We start from the raw sequence: 20,257 nt of genomic DNA on the forward strand, positions 1-20,257 counted from the left end.
GTGCGTCTCCTTTGGGTTCCGGTTCCTCTCCGCTTATTTCAGTGGAGAAATAAAATGGAGTGTCTGCTTTAAAAACAAATATCTGATATTACAACCAGTTCCAGCTGCATTCTGTGATGCTCTCAGACCATCCGTTTACTGACCAGAGCCATCAAGACAGAAAACCAGAGATTTTATGATAAAAGTAAATCTCCTTCTCTCTCTAAATGACCACTTTTGACCTCAAAAATAAACCTTTTTAAATACATATGATATAAGATGTGCAGACTGAAATGTTTTGGGTAGAAATTTAGTATATTTCATTCAAAACATGCTCTTGTAAATGAAAAATTAAACTCTTTTATCCTCCTCACTAGTGTTAAAGGAAGACAGGTTTAAGTGTTGAAGTGTATTGGTGGTCATAAAGTTAACGACATGTCATGTGTTTTTGAGTTTGATGTCAAATGAATATGTTAGACTTTGACATGCAGCATCAGATGACCATGTATGTTTTACAGTTTAATCTTTGGACTCTGATGAAGGTGAAAAGAACCTTCAGTGTGTGATGATGTGCAGAGGTCCAGAGAACAGGCGTGTGGACGTACAGAGAGAATGATAGGAAAATATCACTGTTTCAAGTTACAGTTTAAACTGATTCCTAACTAGAATGTTTTTGTTTATCTTCATCCTCGTTGGACTCATCCATTCTGGTAAGTAGTAAATTTAATAAAATAACCAATATGTGGAATGGCAAAAGCTTCATTCTTTGTTAATCATGACTGATTCTCTCTGTCAGTATCGTTCAGAATCAACTGCTCTGTAATTCAGTGTTGACACAGTTCAGAAGATGTAAGAACTTCAGGGCAATTTTTCCACTAGTTCTTCAGAATCCTATAGACTTAGACTTACAAATCATTGCTGAAATTGTGTTTAACATTATGGCTAAACCCTATAACAAATCAAACAAGTAATTAACACGAGATGAATCAGCATGCTGCTCTTTCCGTGAATAGGGTTCAAAATATGGTCTGAAAAAAAATTCAGTTTTCAATAAAAGGTAAGTGGAAGAAGGTGCTTAAGCTCCTGACAATGTTGATCATCAAACCAAATATTTTAGAAGATGTTTCAGCCTTTTTCCCAAATGTTTAAATACTTTTTAAAACCTGCTAAATAAAGTAGTGAAATAATGCTGGTAAACAAATGTGTCCTGTATTTGTGCTCCATGTTTTGTCATCTGACTTTACAATTTACAGTACAATAAATGGAAAAAATGATGACTCTTTTCTACAGTTGATTTGAATCATGTGATTATGACACTTACATATTGACCATTTCAGTAAAATATTAGCAGTGACACTCATGTTTCAACATCTTAGTCATGGGACTTTTTATGATAGAAAATTTGACCATTATCATTTGCAAGCAGAAATTTGACCCTAACCCTAACAATTTGCCTTAGAGGAGCTGTTCAATGGATTTATTACCCAAGTTCAGTCTGTGCGGAACATGTCGTTTCTCTCATTTGTTCTCTTTTTCATTATTGTCCTCATGATGTTTCTGAATAAATATGAGAAATGCATTGTTTTCTCCAAGGCTTCAGTCAGTGTGAGGAGGGCTGGCGGCCATATGAGGAGAGATGTTACTTCTTCTCCTCGGACATGAAGACGTGGCACGACGCGCTGGAGGATTGTGTCAGCAAGGGAAGTAATCTGATGAGCATCAAGGACATCCATGAGCGGGTGAGACACACACAACAGTAACAATGAGAAACAGATGACATTAACAAATGCATTGGAGACGTCACCCTTCTGTTCTGTTCAGACGTGGGTCCGGACGCAGATCGGAACCTCCATCTTCTGGATCGGACTGAATGACGTGGCATCAGAGGGAAACTGGGAATGGAGCGATGGGAGTGTTTTCTACCCCTACCTGTCGTAAGTCAGACATTCACTCTTACAACCGATTTCTTAATTGTGTAGCTCTGCATTGTGAAAATGAAAAGAAGCTGCTGTTGACAGTCTTCAGAGTTCTTGCAGGAATGCATGATTTCTATTTTGAGAAATGGATGAAAAGTTTCCCACACTGATCACTAAAATTATCCCTCAAATATCTTTTCATTTTTACAGTGTAACAAGTAGTAATAGGCCTATCTATAGCATATTATTTGAAGTTCTGTGTAAGGAGTTTGGTATTGAAGAATTCACATCCCCATGACAGAAAAACACTTCTGTGAATTGCAGGTATTGGAAGGAGGGTCAGCCGGACAACTGGGCAGATAATGAGGATTGTGGGCAGGTTCAGGGAGCCAGTGACGGCAGATGGAATGATGAAACTTGCACAGCCAAACGCCAGTATATCTGTAAACGATCAAACCGTACGTATGATGCATTTATCAACTCCATAGATCACGCATAAGGTTAGAGAGTCAGACTGGTAACCCGAAGGTTGCAGGTTCGATTCTCAATACTGGCAGGAAATGACTGAGGTGCCCTAGAGCACGACACCAAACCCGGGTGCGTGTGTTCACTATTCATTACTACTCCAAATGTGTGTGCACTAACTGGATGGGTTAAGTGCAGAGTGCAGAGGACAAACTCCGAGTATGGGTAACCATACTTGGCCTTCACATGTCACTTTAACATATAGAGAGAGTTTATATGTGTTTGACATGTTTTCCTCTGTCTTTCTCCAGCTAACCCTACTCCGCTCTGTGACACGGAGAACGGCTGGCAGCCCTTCGGCTCAAACTGCTACATGCAAAGGGCGAGCACTCGGAAGAGCTGGGCGGCAGCTCGCAGCGACTGTGTCAGAGAGGGCGGAGACTTGGTGTCTATCACATCTTCTGAGGAGGAGCAGTACGTCACCAGCCGTCTGGACGCGTCCGCCTTTGACCTCTGGATCGGGTTTTCCACAATGGTGAGAATCATCATTGAGTGTGTGTTAGATCTTCACTGGACCACTCAAGCGTAATGAAATTTGTTGTATAATTGGTTGATAAACAACAAACTTTATTTTTATTTAGTTTTTATTTACACATGTAAAATAATCAGAGTTCAAATAGCTGTGTTGCGTCCTGTTTCTGTCGTATGTATTTTCTGCAATCACCTCCCTTCTTTTCACAGAAATGCACAACTTTATCCTGTGAAATTCAACCAAATGCCACGACTTTTACCTGGTCTGATGCGAGTACCTCCACATACGTAAACTGGCCGGAGGGACAACCTGATCTCACGTAAGAAACTGTTAAACTAGTACTGTTACAGTACCTGGTTAGTTTTATCAGTGTGTTTCTCACCGTCTGAAGAGTCTATAATGAAATAAAGTGTTTTAGCGTCGACCTGTGTGATGATAACTGAAACTGTCACTGTTGGATCTAGTGACAAAGCCAACGGCGTGTGCACTGCTATGATAAAAGAATCAGGAGAGGATTATGGGAAATGGAGAACACACGTCTGCCGTTATGAGCGACCTTACATGTGCAAGAGAGCTTTGAATAGTAAGATCCAGAGTTGTTTTGTCCCTCTGTGTTTGTGCACTGAGATAAAGTATTTCGCATGATTCTGTTATTGAAGTTATGAATGAATTTAGTCATTATAAATGTGCCTCAAACTGTTTTGGGATCAGTGATATGCTCTTATGTTTCTGTCACTCCAGCCATTTGTCCTTCTGGATGGTTGAGTTTCTCAGGAAACTGTTACTGGTTGGTCAGTAACCAGAATCTCTTGACCAGCTGGTATCTGGCTCAGACCAAGTGCTTTGACATGGGCGCAAACCTCGTGACCATCAAAAAGTGAGAATACTGACTGAAGTTTAAGGGAGATTCGTTTGGATTGTAAAGGGTCACATACATTGTTTGTTTTCATCTCTAGTGAAGCGGAGCAGTTCTTCATTAATGCACAGTTGCCTGATTTTCACCAGGTAGATATACCTGATCTATGGATTGGCATTTCAGGTGAGTGATGCATACAATATAGGATTTTACCCTAAACATTATCAGCTCCCACTGGAGAAAGAAAACCCTTTTAAAAGTGAACTTCAGTTCAAGTTTTTACTGCCTCTGATAAGAAGTACTATGATCTGCATCAGTTATTTGTACGTGAACAATCTTGGTGCTGTCTTTCTGTTTCATAACACCATCAGATAAGGATCAAGATGGGACGTTTAGGTGGGTGGACAAAACTGCAGTTGAGTTTTCAAACTGGAGCCCAAATTTCCCTCAGAATACAGCAAACCAGTGGGACTGTGGCCAGATTTACACGGGTAAGATTATCGGTTGTGGGGAAGACACTCAATGTCACAATGTTAGCTTCAAAAGATTTTGAGCTGAATCGGTTTTTTTTTTCTTGTAATAGGAAATTATGCTGGAAATTGGGAAAGTACCAACTGCTTTAAAAATCTTGGATACATCTGCAAGATGCCAGGAGGACAGAATGTGAAGCCCACGTCAGCTCCAGGTAAAGTCCCACACTGAATGTACCGGCCGGTGTTTGGCTTTATGGTCAGGGGTGCAAAAAAAAGTTCCTGGAGGGCCTGCAGAGTTTAGTTCCAGCCCTGCTCCAACACACAGACCTGTAGTTTTCAAATAACACACACTAGACGATTTTAAAACTGTGGGAGACCACAGACATAATGCCAGTTTCAACCAATTTTTAGCATTATAATCCTCTGAATCCACACACTAGATGATTCGACCAGACTGTGAGACCACACACCTGTTGATTGCAGGAACCATTTCACAGTGAGACGAGATCTCACAGAGACTCACGAGATCAAACGTGACTTCTTTTTCAAACATAGTCCTTAAAAAAAGATTTTTTGCCATGCCGTCATTTTTCACCGGACTGCTTCACAAACGAGGGTCAATTCAACGCTGGATTTGGACAAAAGATTAACATGACGGCACATGCTAGTGGATGAGTTGAATCAACTCCACAGCAACTACATAAATTTATCCACTAACCGTTCAGAAACATCTAAAAGTTGTAACTTCTTCCTGAGTCTCTCCATCAGTGTCGACTCCGGTTTGAACAATGTAAGGCTGAACACCGTTACTGACAATCCTCATTTTGTCTGCGTGAGATTCTCCAGCTTTGTTGTTGTTGAGCGACCGAAGCGCGAGCTGTTAAAGCTCCGCCCCCTTTCCAGAAGAGCAGCAGCTCATTTGCATTTAAAGGGACACACACAAAAACGGTGTGTTTTTGCTCACACCCAAATAGGGGCAAATTTGACAAACTGTAATAAATGATCTGTGGGGTATTTTGAGCTGAAACTTCACAGACACATTCTGGAGACACCAGAGACTTATATTACATCTTGTGAAAGGGGCATTATAGGTCCCCTTTAAATAATTGTAATGACACCACACAATAGAGCAGTGGTTCCCAAAACCTGTCCTGGAGGACCCCCAGCCCTACACATTTTGTATGTCTCCCTCATCTGTCACACCTGATTCAACTCATGTGCTCATTAGTAGAGACTGCAAGACCTGAAGTAGGTGTGTCAGATAAGGGCGACATACAAAATGTGCAGGGCTGGGGGTCCTCCAGGACAGGTTTGGGAACTACTGCAATAGAGGATTTTTTGGACAAAAAATGGTTTGTGACAAGCCTCGAATCGGGCTGCAACCGCACCCCCCCAAATATCGTTCACCCCTGGATTCGGTGATTTTGCATTTTCAGACTGGCTGCTTTTTCTTTCTTTTTTTTTTTCTTTTTTTTTGCATTGATTGTGAAATCAGCTCAATTAGCATAACAGTTGATTTAGTGTCAGTGTTGTGTTTTTACTATGACACATGTGAAGCTGGAGGTTCAATGAATGTTTTTCTGCAGATTCACACTGTGATGAAGGCTATCTGCTCTTCGGTGAATACTGCTATCACTTTGAGACCGAATCAGTCAAGACCTGGCAGGACGCAGAAAGCTACTGTGTGGCTCAAAATGGACACCTGGTCAGCGTCCACAACCAGGAGACAATCAGTTTTCTGACAGGTGCGACAGCAGACAGAATGACCTCTATCCTAGAGATTCTCCAACAAAGAGTTTTACTCCTGGATCATTTTGCTCACAAAAGCTCACCGTAATGATGTTTTGTTTCTCACAGCTCACATGAGCAGATCTTCCTGGGTGGGTCTTAATGACATCGACAAAGAGGGAACGTTTGTGTGGACCGATGGAACTCCAGCTGTAAGTTATCAGACCTTAAACTTCATCAAATGAACCGATACATCCGACTGCACAAAGTGAGAAAGCTTCTGGTGCCTACCTGAGAAATGCTGAACTATTTTGAGTTCAATCCTCACCCTGTAGAACGAGCAATGATTCTGGATCAGCTTTATTTTGAGTGTATGTGTTTCTCTGTAGGACTTCCTGCCGTGGGAGACGAACCAGCCTGATAACTGGCAGAATAATGAAGACTGTGTTCACATTCGAGGGACTGAGCACCAAGATACAGGGAAAATCAACGACCTGCCCTGCACAGCCACTTACCCTTTCATTTGCCAGAAAGGTGGGAGCTTTTCCTGTTTGATTTTATTGTTTACACATATTGTTCAATGCATTGTTTTAGTGAGTTACACTAGCCTTTTGTTAATCTACTTTATAACCATCATGTTCTTCAAATCCATTCAGGTCCATGAAGTTCCTTTGGTGTGATTCTGAAATATTGATTTATCTTATTATTAATTATTTTTCAGCAAAAGGTCAAGGGCCACCCGCTCCCCCAACAACTGGTCCAGGTACAGATTATACATAAATATATACACATCCTGAAAATGTTAACCCCTTAGTATATGCACATTCATCTTTAAGATTTTAGAGATCCAGAAAAATGTAAATCTAATAATACTAGGAAAAAATTATCAAAAATCATGTGTACAAACAGTAAGATTTTCTTCTTCCATTGAAGCTCAAAATGCTCTTTGGATGATGTCTGATCCCGCTGGAGAACGTGATCCTCAGTTTTAGTTCATGTTGCTCCAGACGCACAGCAAACACTGAGACATGCTCACATTCATGTTTGTTTCAGTTTTACTTACAGTACATTTCTGCTTCTTCGCATTCAACTATAAGGGTTTACACTGAAAACAGAAAACTTTTTCCTTTGCATTTTTCACGTACAGACAATCGCCATTATCAAAATGATCCTCATTCACATGGATCTGCGAAAACGAATAAAAACGCTGTATTCTACTGCCAGGCCAGTGGATGGCGATTTCACTTTGTAAAGAAAAACCATGCGCCTATAGACTGAACACGTATACTCATGTGCATGACATTACCGTTTTCACAAATGTGCGTTTTTGTAGTTTACACGGAGACGACAACAGTAAACTTCACTTTGAAACCTGTTTTCAAAAGTTTGAGTTTTCAGGCCCCCAGAATGCCATTATTGTGTAAATGAACGGCCAAAACGCATAAAAAGTTTCACGTTTTTAGTTGAAAATGGAGTCATGTAAATTACTCGTAAGTGTTCAATTATTCCACTCTTGAACTTCTTATTTCCTTTACTGCTTCTGTCAGGCTGGAATGAGAAGTGCGGCTCCTGGGTCGCTGACCCGTTCAATGATTACTGTTACCTGTTTACGACTCTGTCCATGAGAAAGTGGGCTGACGCCCGTGCAGATTGTGTGAATCAGGGTGGAGATCTGATCAGCATCACCGAGCCGTTTGAACAGGGCTTCATCCAAGGTTAGTTTTGAACACAGGCATGCCAGTTACATTTGGAGTTTTTGAATGGACTTTTCCAGATCCTTTTACGCTCATTTCTGACATTTACTTATCTCAGCTCAGGTCCAGGCGGTTCCCACAGGAGTTTCCCTGTGGATGGGAGCTCATGACTCCATCACCGAGGGCGGCTGGACTTGGACAGATGGTTCTCCCTTCCGCTACATAAACTGGGCTGCAGGTGATGCTTTACGATGAGATGATGAAGCACCTTTTAAATTTTTTGTTTCATTTATCCAATTTCAAGTTAAATGGAGAAGATAATCTGCACATTTAATTGACTGTTAAAGGAAACCCTGATGATTATTACGATGAAGACTGCCTGTCCATTCTGATCAACTCTGGAGCGTGGAATGACGATAACTGTGAGAATAAGAGAGGATATATCTGCAAGCGTCGTGGTGCGTTCTGCTGCCTCGTTTATACCTACAGAAATGAGATGTAATGAAGTATTGATAGCGTTTAGAAAACATGTCTTCTCTCTTTTCAGGGAATACACCCGAGCCTCTTCCGCCACATGACGGTACGTTTGGCTTCTGTTTATTATGTGAGGTGCAACTCTCGAACCTTTCTGAGTTTCTGCTTGTCTTCTTCTCTAGGTTTCTACACTGTATACGCCTGTCAGGACTCCAGCTTGGTCCTTCACTGCTCCCAGAACAGCGTCATCAACATCCAGTCGGCTTTTTACGGACGCCGCAGTGACAAGATCTGCCCATATGGAGACGGAGCCTCTGGTAACTCACAGCACTAAGAGTATAAATCAGTAGGTTTCAATTTTTCGTACAGGATTTCTGACGTACTGATGATCTTTCAGGTGTGTGCACTGTTGAGGGAACGCTGGCTTTGGCCAGGAATAACTGTGATAACAGAGAGTTCTGTTTCCTGTTCGCACACTCTGACACTGACCCCTGCCCAACCGTCTCCAAATACCTGGAGGTGGTTTTCAGCTGCGAGCAGAACGGTGAGAGAGGACCTGAATATGAATGAAAGAAATGTTGGAAATGCTTGAAGTCACTGTCTGTTTTTTACAGAACATCATCCCAATTAAAAAGAGGTTTAGATGAAGAGGGAGAAAAACCTTGAGAGGAAGAAGAATTTCTAATGCAGTAGTAAATGTTGCAGTAGATGATCTTGACGATTCTGTGTGTTTCCAGTGTGTTTGAGAGGGTTGGGTGTGGAGGATGGAAACGTCACTAATTCAATGCTCTCGGCATCATCATCTCTCAGTGGAAAAGAGCCGGATAAAGGTCGTCTGAATGGGAACTCATGCTGGATGCCCTCTGCTTCCGGTCTGTCTCCTGAATCACCCATAGTAAGGTTTTAGATATAAGTCCTTTGCATCTCCTCCCTGACGTTCAAACTCACACTGTGTGTTCCAGCAAACTCCTGGATTCAGGTGGATGTGGGTCAGCTGAAGAAGATCACCGGGGTCGTCATTCAGGGCTGCCCGTCAACAGATCACTGGGTTACTAAGTTTAAGATCCAAACCAGCACAGATGGCCTGAGCTGGAATGACTACAGCAGTGACGGAGGGGTAAAAACACACGCACACACACACTCATAGTTGTTCTGAGGAGCATCTATGCATCTATCTGTGAAAAGATCATAAATGTTGATTTCATGCGATGCTGATGGTGATTCTGTCACAGGAGTATCCGGGTTCTGTGGACAAGACGACTCCAGAGACGCGCTTGTTGGGGACGCCGATCTCCGCACAGTACGTCCGGGTTCTGCCGCTGGAGTGGAACGGTCAAGTTGGATTACGTCTGGACATTCTGGGCTGCGTACCGGACTGTGAGTTCAACAGAAGCTTGATTCCTAAGATGAATTTGAATTTAAACTGAAATAGAACTATAATTCAGTGTGTATTAAAACAATCTTTTTCCTCTTTTTTGGGTTGTTGCTGTTTCTTCAGATGCTGTTTCTTGCAGTGAAAAACCCGACCTGGACCACTCCATAGACAGAATGACGTAATTATTGAGTCTCTGAATGTCTGAAACACTGCACATCTGGTGTCTCCATTATTGAACACACCTGACTCAAATAATCAGCTTGTTAGCAGAGCGATAACCCTAACGCTGGATATATAGTGCTGTGAAGTCACAACCACTCATCTAAATCCTTTATAGTGCATGATGTAGAACAACTGTTATAGATTTACGTTTTACTTTGAATCACATTTAAACAGTGTTGGAGAAAGTTAATGCTCACATTTAGTCAAGAACTACAGTAACCATTATGTTCACACACAACGCCTCTGCACTTACTCACGATTCTCTCAACATGGGGACAGGAGAGCTGTCAGTCAATACATGGGAAAACAAAGTAACTTGTGTTACTTATTTGAAAAAGTAACTCAGATATTTTGTTGTAAATTTAAAAGTAATGCGTTACTTTACTAGTTACTTGAAAAAAGTAATCTGATTACATAACTCAAGTTACTTGTAATGCGTTACCTCTAACACTGCATTCAAAAGCATTTCTCTTTGTGTTCTTGTTGGTTTCAGGGTTCACTGCCCTGCTGGTTGTGCCAGGGAGGCGTATTCTGTGTACGGGACAGATATGTATCGCGGGGTATGAGTATAATAAATTATAACCCGACCCCTCGATTCTAGTGTAAGTGGACCAAACGCTTCAGTTGAGCATTTTTCTCATGATTCAGGACTCTAATATCTGCGCAGCTGCGATCCATGCCGGAGTGGTTCTGAATGACATCGGAGGAGACTGTACTCTGCTCAAAGCTGACGGTCAGAACTTCTACAGCGGATCCACCAAGAACGGCATCGTCTCCAGACAGTAAGTCTCTTCAGTCTTCTCTGGAATACCTGCGGATGAGTCGGATATAGAGTGAAATGTGCTGTGTGTGCGTCTCAGGTTCGATGGGCTCTACTCTGTGTCCTACTACTTTACTGACGGAGGTGAGACAGAGTCTTCTAACTAATCACAACATCATTCACTACTGCAAAGCTCTGAATGGTGTGTCTCTTTCAGAGTTGAGGTGTTCTGGTCCAGACTGGTATGAGTTTGGAGAGTTCTGCTACAAGCCATTCGAAGAGAAGAAAACGTGGCATAGTGCGCAGACGGCCTGCAGGAAGCTGGGAGCAGATCTGGTGTCGATCGTGTCCATGACAGAGCAGAGCTGGCTGGAGAGCTACCTGTACCTGGGTACGTGTGTTTATTAGCTTGTTAGGGTACAAATAAACACACTGATTATGATTGAAATCGCAGCTAAAATCCTCTTCAGCTTCACTATTAGTAGAGAGACGCTGCCAGGTAGAATAAATTCACACGCAATCCCTTCTCACTAATGCATTTAAATAAATGTAATCTTTACTGTGCTACTTCATCTGTGTCTGATTTAGAACGAGCAGAAATCTGTGAGAAATATAACGATCCAAACACAAAAGAACTGATAAAAATGAGATCTTATGTGGGACAATAGCCTCATGGGCAGCGCTGTCATATGTTATAGCTGTGCACAAAACGACCTGTGTTCGAGTTTCAGCTCGAGGTTCAGGCTTATTTGTTCATTAATGACGTCATCAGTGATAACGACTCGACTTTCATCATATAAAAGTCTTTCAACCTCTAGTGTCAAGTGTAGTCACCTGTGAGTGTGTGTTTGTGTGAAGACTCCAAACAGATAAAGGCAGATGATTTCCTTTTTGTCCCGTAAAACAGCCACCAGTGACGTGTGGATCGGTCTGAATGATCTGGGCTTCTCGGGTTTGTTCTCGTGGTCAGATCATCATGAGGTCACGTTCACATACTGGGCTCCCGGAGAACCCAACAGCCACCTGGGCTTCAATGAGGACTGTGTGGAGATGTACTATGAGGTACTGCACTCCATTTACTGACAAACAGATGTCTAGAATTAAACACAGGAGCATGAAGGTCATCATAATGCTTTGCGTCTCAGACGGGCCGATGGAATGACGTCACCTGCACGGAGCTGAACACCTATATCTGTAAAATGCCCAAAGGTCACTATCCTCTGCCCTCCGTCCAGCCCACCATCTACGGCTGTCCTCAGGTCAGTCCTGCGCTCTCATGGAGGCACAGCTGTGACTCTGAAACTGTCCGGCTGACCGTGTGTGTCTGTTCTGCAGGGCTGGGATGCCTTTGAATATTCATGCTATTGGTTTGAAGAAGCTGCTAGAAGCCGCGAGGATGCCAAAGCATTCTGTGAGAGTCAAAACAGCACTCTGCTGCACATCATGGACCTGTGAGTGTGTGTTCGTATCCACTTCGTGTCTTCCAGTCATGAACTGCTTCTGTACTAGTAAAGCTGTTGTAACTGGTTCTGTTGCCTTCTGCAGGTATGAACAGGCTCATTTCACAGCTCTGATGGGCCGATACTCTGGTGACTGGTGGATCGGGCTGCGGGCGAGAGGAGGCGTGGTGGGAGTCGACTATTACTGGGACAACGACGCTTTAATAACCTACACCAACTGGGGTCGCAACGAGCCGAGTAATTCAACTCAACCTTTCTGTCCTAAAGGTTACACCTAACGTTTAAGACAAATTACATCATCGTTCATATACCAATCAGATTTCATTGTCATCTCTAGATAACGATGCTGGATCATGTGTCACTATGACGACGTCCCCGCTGGCAGGATTCTGGAATAACAAACAGTGTGAAGAATCATTTCCATTTGTGTGTGAAGCTTCACGTGACGGCATCACTCCGCCGACGCCAGTTCCGACTCTGCCGCCGGTGACGGGATGTGACAGCGGCTGGGGCGGAGAGCCTCACTTCAGAAACTGCTACAGGGTGATTAAGTTTTGTCTTCTAAAGAATGCGGTTCAGAAACGCAAGATATTAAATCTTAGTTGATATTAAATCTGCAGGCCAAGCGTGTAATTGATATCCAAAGGCCTTCCTTTAATTATTGGGCTAAAGAAACTGCTATATAATAGTCTAGATATGGACTGCTTGTTTTACAAGCCCTTAATTAATTGGATGTAATGGTCTGGATCAATTCTGTCTGTCAATGGCAATTACAGTTAGTAATTGGTTAGACTGAACCTCCACTGCCTTTGTTGTCATTGTCTATCAAATAACAGAAACCAGGTTCTCCGGTTAGAGAGAGAGAGAGTGGGTGTGTTAAATGGAGTTCATGTAATCCATTAAATGGCCATTCGTGTCACATGATGTTTCAGAGAGCTGTTGCCTGCAGAACACCCAGGATGAGCTGTTTTCATTAGTGCATGTAAAGCCCTGTGTATACTTCGTTTTTTTACGCGTACACTGGTGTATGCGCAGTCGAATGCACAGCCTTGGAAAGTATATTTCATTTGACTCGTACATGTACACAGGCGTTCAAAGCATGCACAGTTTTGAGCAATCTCTCACCACGAGTTACAACCCATGTAAATATATTTGTATTCTTTCATGCTAGAGTTGTACAAATGAGGGCACTTTCTAACCTCTTCACACAATCTCTCGTCTATATAGACCTCCATTGTAGATGTAGCTTGCATGCGTTCCGGTCTGTTCTGTTTATGCAGGTTTTCTTTGACTACCTTGTGAATTGACGCTCCCTTGTGGATGAATTAATTACTGCAAAATAAATTTAATGCTTGTACAAAGTTACAAAAATCCGACGGTGCGCGTACTATTCTGATGACGAAATTTACGTCACGCACACTGTAAGCTGACCCTCGTGTACATGTAAACAGTGAACTATACTTAGGGCTTTAATGTGTTGATTGTTAAAATACATGTTCCGTGTTGTTGATCTATTTGTGTTTGTGATTCTGCAGTTGTTCACAGTGGACTTTCCCCAGAAGAAGAGCTGGCAGGGGGCGAGAGACGACTGTCTGGCCCGCGGCGCCGATCTGGTCAGCATCCACAATCCCGAGGAGGAAATTTTCCTGACCGGCTATTCGAAAGGAAAGACCAAGTGGATTGGACTGAGCGTCAACCCGGTGGAAGGAGGTTTGTTTGCTTCCTGCTGATTAGCTCAGGTAAATAATTCTGAGTTTGACCTGTGTCTGACCGTTCTTCTCTAAGGTTACCACTGGAGCGACGGGACGCCTGTCAGTCACACAAACTGGGGCCACGGCGAACCCAATGATCACAATGGGCGAGAAAACTGTGTGGAGATGGTGACCACCGACAATGGGACATCCTATTGGAACGACCTGAATTGTGACGCCCACCAAGACTGGATCTGCATGATTGCTAAAGGAAAGAAACCGATTGTTCCACCGGAACCCACGTCCCCTGTTCCAGGTAACTCTGGAAGCTCTTTTGACCAATGAAATTCCTTGTGTGCTCCATTTTTGTGGTCGGAGTTCATGTTTGAAAATATTTTAGGAAATTCAAAGCTATTACTTTGCAAAATTTGGAGCAAATACCAAAAAAAAAAGAGAACATGTGCATGTGGGTCTGTATTGTAATAAAGGCGTTTGTTTATGTTCTTTCAGCTCCAGAGTGCGGATCGAACCCGGGCTGGAGGAAGAACAATGGCATCTGTTATTACTATAATGACACAGATATCGTGGACTTTCACATGGCCTTTGAGAGATGTTATAAAGAAAAAGCTCAGCTGGTGTCTATCGCTGATGAAGCCGAGCAGTCTTATGTGGTCAGCCTGGTACGGCTCCAGCGTTTTCTGTTGCTTTTGAATGTTTGAACAATAATGCTCAACTGCACTAACCATTCTGAGTTTTCTTCTCTGTCTCTCTATTAGTTTCATTTGTTAGCAGCCATTTTCCACAAATGACATTAAAAATGAGTAAAATCTGTCAAAGCATTAGTGAGATGTGGATCTGATTTGACGTTGTTTTCAGGTGGGCACCGGTCAGGCGGCGGCAGCCTGGATTGGCATGAGAATGTTCGGGATTGCGGGTGGAGAGTATTTGTAAGCCTTAAACATTTGAGTATTATTAGTGCTTCCACAGGTGTCTTTTACATATTCTTGGGCATGACGGTCAGTTGTTTCTCTGTGCAGGTGGGTAGATCTGTCTCCGGTGACGTACGTGCACTGGGGTCCCGGAGAACCTAATGATGCCAACGGAGAAGAGCAGTGTGTCCAGATGAACAGACATCCAGGTGCCGCTCATGCACAAACATTTATTTATGCTAATGTACATGCTCTTGTACTTCATTTTGACATACCTTATAAATATTAAACTTTACTCAAATCTAAAACTTAAACTATTATTATTTTACTGCTGTGCTTTTGAAAACCCTAACAGTACACTACCATCTCCTTTTCTTGGTTTATCATAACGCTGCCATTTAATAAGTTTCTTTTAATGGATGCTTGTGTAACAAATGACCATATATCAATATGTAACAAGTAACAAATTAGAATTATAAACCTTTTCTGAAATCAGTACAAGAACTACAGCATGATCAAGAAGAAAAATAATACACAGTCCAAATGGAGTTTCAGTGCGATGGTTGAAAAACTGCCCAGCACGTTGGGCAAACATTTAACCCAACCACTGGGTTAAAACAACCCAATCGCTGGGTTTGTCCATTTTCAACCCAAGCATTTTTTAGAGTGTAGCTGTATGTTTGTTTATCGTATTTTAACACATATGATGTTATTAGGCTTCGAGATCAAAGTGGTTTAAATGTGAACGGTTTTGTTTTCTCAATAGGTTCATGGAACGATGCGAACTGTGGACGTGCCAGTGCTGGTTATGTGTGTAAGAAATACCCAGGAGATGATCACACGCCTCCGCCTCCAACGGCATCATGGGACGGAAACTGTCCAGAGGGTACAGCTGATATAAAGCAACATACATGAATCAAGGACTGGCATTTAGTCATTGTTGATTAATGAGCACTGGTGCTCCAGTCCAGGATAATCTAGTGGTGGTTCAGTGATTTTTTTTTGTCTCAGGATGGATGAAATTCCGCAACAAATGCTACATATTCAAAGGAAACCACTACCATCAGTCTGAGATCAAGACCAACTGGACTTCTGCACGAGACTGGTGCCGACAGCAGGGAGGAGATCTCGCCGTCATCGATGATCAGAACGAAAACGGTACTTCATGAGATCTTATGATAATCTACGGTATATGATCTCTTGTTGATATGATTTCACTTGTAAAAAGAGCTTTAAGTTGAGCCCTATAATGAAATTCCTCTCTTTATTATGATAGCTTGGTGCTAACTTTCTCAAAACCTTCAGGAAACGCAAGTCCAGTTCATGTTCAAATTTCTCTCCAGATTTTGTGGCCAGTTATCTAAGGGATCTGGTTATGCCGGTTTGGATCGGTTTATCCGATACGCTGCATGAAGGGAAGTTTGCGTGGAGTGATGGAGTCAGTTCGGTCTTATACACAAACTGGGCCGATAAGGAGCCAAACAACGCTGATGGCCAGGTGAGAAATGACAGTTTTGTTGTTGTAGATCCATATGGGGAACCAGGATGTGCAATACTGGATTCTTTCAATTTACGACTTGGAATATGAATCAAATTTGACGAATCTCACAAGATGTTGAATTGGAATTTGAATTGAAAAGACAGGAAGTGGAATTTATTTCTCCATCTCTGTTTGCCTGTTTAGCCTAAAAAACCGCAAGACTTTTCAGCCCTTTTAAGACCTTTTTTAAACTGACAGAGCTTTATCAACCCATCTTTCAAAATGTGTCTTGATTAGGTTTTCATTTTCCAGCTAGGAAAAGTTACAGTTACTTAAATTGAAATTAACTTTCAATTCAGTTACTTTATTGACTTCTGTTCCTCGAAATTGAATTGTCAATCTCAATTCAGTTCTGAACTATGATGTAATGAATGACAAATACTATAGTATTCTTCAGATGAAAGAAGTGGAGATGATGCTGAGCTCTGGTGTTTCTATCTTAGGAACACTGTACTTCTATCTCCCATAATCACCTGGTTACGGGCCTCTGGAACGATGAGCAATGTGACCATGAGCGAGGATGGGTCTGCTCCAGGAAGAAATGTACTTACATCTTCATTTGTGTCTTCATATTCAAATCTACTGTGCGAGACTAGTCGACTAAACTCCAGCTCCAGGATCAGGGCTGGGAAACAAGGTGTTTACAGAGTTACCAAATCTCCTCTAACCCTTGACGCTTGTGTCTCCTGCCATTTTTCGCAGCGAGCAGCATTCCCGCCCCGCAGCCCACAAGCTCGCCGTGTCCGTCCGGATACATCACCTGGTACAGCAACTGCTATAAGTTGATTTCAGAGCCCAAGACTTGGGAAGAAGCTCAGCAAGCCTGTGTGAAGGAGGGTGGGAACTTGGCCAGTGTGGACATGAGTTACGACCAGGCCTTCATATCCGGAGCTGTGCAGGAGGGCAAGACGGATGCCTGGATCGGACTTCGCCGACTGGTAAGATGATGATAACTACATAACTACATTACACAACAGACGGTGAGCAGATCTTAACTGTTGCACTTCTTCTTCTTCTTCAGCCTGACAGCGATTCCTACCAATGGTCCGATGGTTGGCCCGTCTTCTTCACTCACTGGGGTCCAGGAGAACCGACCAATCACAAGGGAGAAGGCTGTGTCAGCATGCATGCACCCTCACACTTCATCCAGGGCACTTGGAATGACACGGCCTGCGATGATGCCAAGCCTTACATCTGCAAGATCACTAAAGGTAAAGCTGAGAAAAGCTGCTGACAAGCATCAAGCCTTTCATATCCATTACAAACGTCTGTCTGGATTCTCTCTGCAGAAAAGCCTCCAGCGACGCCGGCTCCAGGTGACGGGAAGTGTTTGCAAGGCTGGTGGTCGTATGGACGTTACTGCTATTTTGCATATAACGGAAAAGTGGGTTTCTCATGGCCAGAGGCGAGACACTTCTGCCAAGAGTTTAACGGGGGCGAATTAGCCTCGATTCACAGTCGAGCTGAGGTGGAATTCATCCGGAACATCAATTACACCAAGTACCACTATGTTTGGATCGGCCTGACCAGAGATCGTTCATGTACGCAACAGAGCCGTTTATCTGTCTGTCGTCATGCATTAGCTGTATGAGATACGCTGATCATGTGCTGTTAATTGTGATTGTAGTTGGATGGGGCTGGACGGATATGACATCTCTGGCCTTCACAAACTGGGCTCCTGGAGAACCCAATGAAGCCGTTCACGATGGAGACTTCGGCAAAGAGAACTGCGTTGAGATGTATCACGATGGCACGTGGAACGACAACAGCTGTGTGCAGAAAAGAGGCTTTGTGTGCCGACACCGGCAGTGTACGTCACATCATCCACATGCAGTTCGCTGACTCTCAATCATTATTCAATCCGACACCAGTTCATCAGTTATGGTGTGCACACCAAAAGCAAATTTAATTGTTTGTGTGAGCAGACAAAGTCAATGCAAAGACGCAAATAGATGCAAATTCTCGCCGGGTGAAGAGAATGACGCAAATTGAAAAATTTCAACTTGAGTGGAAAATTCGTATGATGCGTTATTGCGCAAGCCAATCAGCAAAGAGCTTATTGACACGTCCGGTTTGACATGTTCGGTTGTGTCAGAAAATGGAGGAGAGCATTATTGTAGCCGTCTGCGGGCACCCCAAAATTTATGACACAAGTTCTTATTCATACAGAGACCGGACAAAAAAGGAGATAGCTTGGAGAAAAGTAAGCGAGGAAGTTGTACTTCCTTGGTAAGTGATGAAAATATGCGTCTTGTATCGTGAAGACACAATGTTTTTATTCGTGTGAGTGACCTGAAAAACAAGTAATCCCGCGAGTAATCTAGAGTGAGTAACGCGATGCGAATATTCACTTTGCTTTTGGTGTGCACACACTATTACTTTTTAATGAACAGACAAAATGTGATGTTAGACATCTCTATATCTAAAACCTTGAGATAGACAGCTCACATGACTTAGCAAACACACACACACACACACACACACACAGAGTTCAGAGAGACCTATGCAACATAGTGTGGTCCAGATCCGGCCCACATCTGGTACATGTGGATTACATGCGGGCCAGATGTGGGCCAGATCTGGGCAGACACTATGTTGCTGTCAGGGATATGACGGGACTGAAAACCACATCCAGATCAGCCTGATCCCATGTTGTCTGAAACTGCTTCTAATTGCACTTTCTCGTTTTCAGATTATGTGACGGATGATAATGGGATCGTCATCCCAACTGACCCATCAGCCAGTGAGTTTATATCCAGAATTGTTTTAAATACACTCATTTGTCTTCATGTGTTGTTGTAAGTGAATGTGTGGTTTGTGGCGCAGCGGACAGCGGTCTGATCACCGGGGCCGTTATCGGGGCGATTGTGTGCGCGGCGCTGATTCTGGCCATCTTGTACTACGTCTTCAGTGTGAAGGGAGTCAGACCAGGAAATGTCAGCATCTTCAAACAAGAAAACAAGAATATTGATGTGGTAAGTTTCATTGATTTTGACGACATCTTGTTGTAGCTAATGTGACCAAATCACGTTCTGCAAGTATAACCTGAATAAGAGAAAAGTGCTCATCATGTTTGATGTCAGCATTTATTCTGCATTTTTTACAATCTGTTAACAGCCTGCATTCACTAACCCGAACTTCCCTGGAGAATCTGAATCATGATCTGCGTAAGATTCATCTGCTGCTGTACAGAAACTAAAGGAACATGTTCAATCAACACTGAAACTCAATCACACAAGCATCTTATTTTCCTGTAGATTTAAAGTTTTTTTTTTGTGCGTATCTGTGTTTGTATTCTTGTTTACTTTTTGTAAATTGTTTTTAAATTTGTTGTGATGTTTATTGTACAGATGTTTCTTGAAATAAAAATGTGGACTTGCTTTATATTTCTGAATTTCTGAAAAACAGCATCAGATATTCTTCAAAACTTTATGGTGGAGGCGGTGCTAAAACAAACCCAAAACATTTCAGAAAACTCAAATCCAAATAAACTTCATGAGATCATTAAACATTCTGATTGTCATGTTTAATTGGTTAATGCAGAGAGATGAACTGAAGAGCTCCTGTATGAATCTAATCAATACTTTTTGTCAAAGGAACTTGTTTATATCCATTAGTGAAAGTGGCCCTCCTGTTATTAACAATCAGGTTGTTAAAGTTAGGAAAGTTTAAATATCTTGGACTTTTTTTTTTTAAACAAAAATCTGAATTTTATTTCAGTTTATATGTACTAGGCTGTTCTGTAAACTTTTTGGGAAATGAATGTTTGTGTACTTGAGATGGTTTGAGTCCAATCAAGTCATCTTCATTTATATAGCACTTTTCACAATACATATTGTCTCAAAGCAGCTTCACAGTGACAATAGGAAAATTATTATCGAGCTAAAGTTGGTTTTTGACTGAATCACTTCCGTTGTAAAAATTGTTAATTATTACTTTAGGGGCCGCTTAAATGACACCTTTCCTACTGAACCACATCCCCCCCACCCCCGCCGCCGCCGCCGCCGCCGCCACCACCACCGCCATTCATTTACGTGTTCAGTCTATAGGTTTGCGTGTTTGAGTATGTGCGCAGAAATAAATGAACATTACGTGCTGCTCTGGAAAATAAAGGCGCCAGAAAAGTTAATTAAATAGAGCAGTTAACATGGAAAGCAAGAAGA

General features: G+C 42.4%; 1 protein-coding gene across 1 annotated transcript; it reads left to right on the forward strand.

Annotated features, from left to right (window-relative positions):
- Positions 1-549: 549 nt before the first annotated feature.
- Positions 550-19,478, forward strand: LOC127504216 (macrophage mannose receptor 1). Its single transcript, XM_051878757.1, has 50 exons — positions 550-689; positions 1,573-1,718; positions 1,801-1,913; positions 2,220-2,353; positions 2,672-2,895; positions 3,102-3,211; positions 3,357-3,475; positions 3,634-3,769; positions 3,849-3,931; positions 4,120-4,239; positions 4,332-4,433; positions 5,808-5,966; positions 6,079-6,161; positions 6,339-6,483; positions 6,671-6,712; positions 7,497-7,664; positions 7,762-7,881; positions 7,991-8,101; positions 8,191-8,223; positions 8,300-8,434; positions 8,515-8,661; positions 8,855-8,989; positions 9,080-9,234; positions 9,350-9,494; positions 9,616-9,670; positions 10,208-10,274; positions 10,363-10,496; positions 10,575-10,618; positions 10,692-10,865; positions 11,382-11,536; positions 11,620-11,733; positions 11,810-11,925; positions 12,020-12,171; positions 12,272-12,477; positions 13,470-13,644; positions 13,720-13,941; positions 14,136-14,305; positions 14,502-14,572; positions 14,663-14,763; positions 15,321-15,440; positions 15,566-15,712; positions 15,898-16,052; positions 16,538-16,637; positions 16,797-17,032; positions 17,116-17,305; positions 17,384-17,635; positions 17,722-17,904; positions 18,787-18,837; positions 18,921-19,069; positions 19,212-19,478. The coding sequence occupies exons 1-50, from the start codon at positions 647-649 to the stop codon at positions 19,254-19,256; spliced, it is 6,492 nt and encodes a 2,163-aa protein (XP_051734717.1). The 5' UTR covers positions 550-646; the 3' UTR covers positions 19,257-19,478.
- Positions 19,479-20,257: the final 779 nt, after the last annotated feature.

Source organism: Ctenopharyngodon idella, chromosome 21, assembly GCF_019924925.1.
Source record: "Ctenopharyngodon idella isolate HZGC_01 chromosome 21, HZGC01, whole genome shotgun sequence".
Lineage (NCBI taxonomy): Eukaryota > Metazoa > Chordata > Actinopteri > Cypriniformes > Xenocyprididae > Ctenopharyngodon > Ctenopharyngodon idella.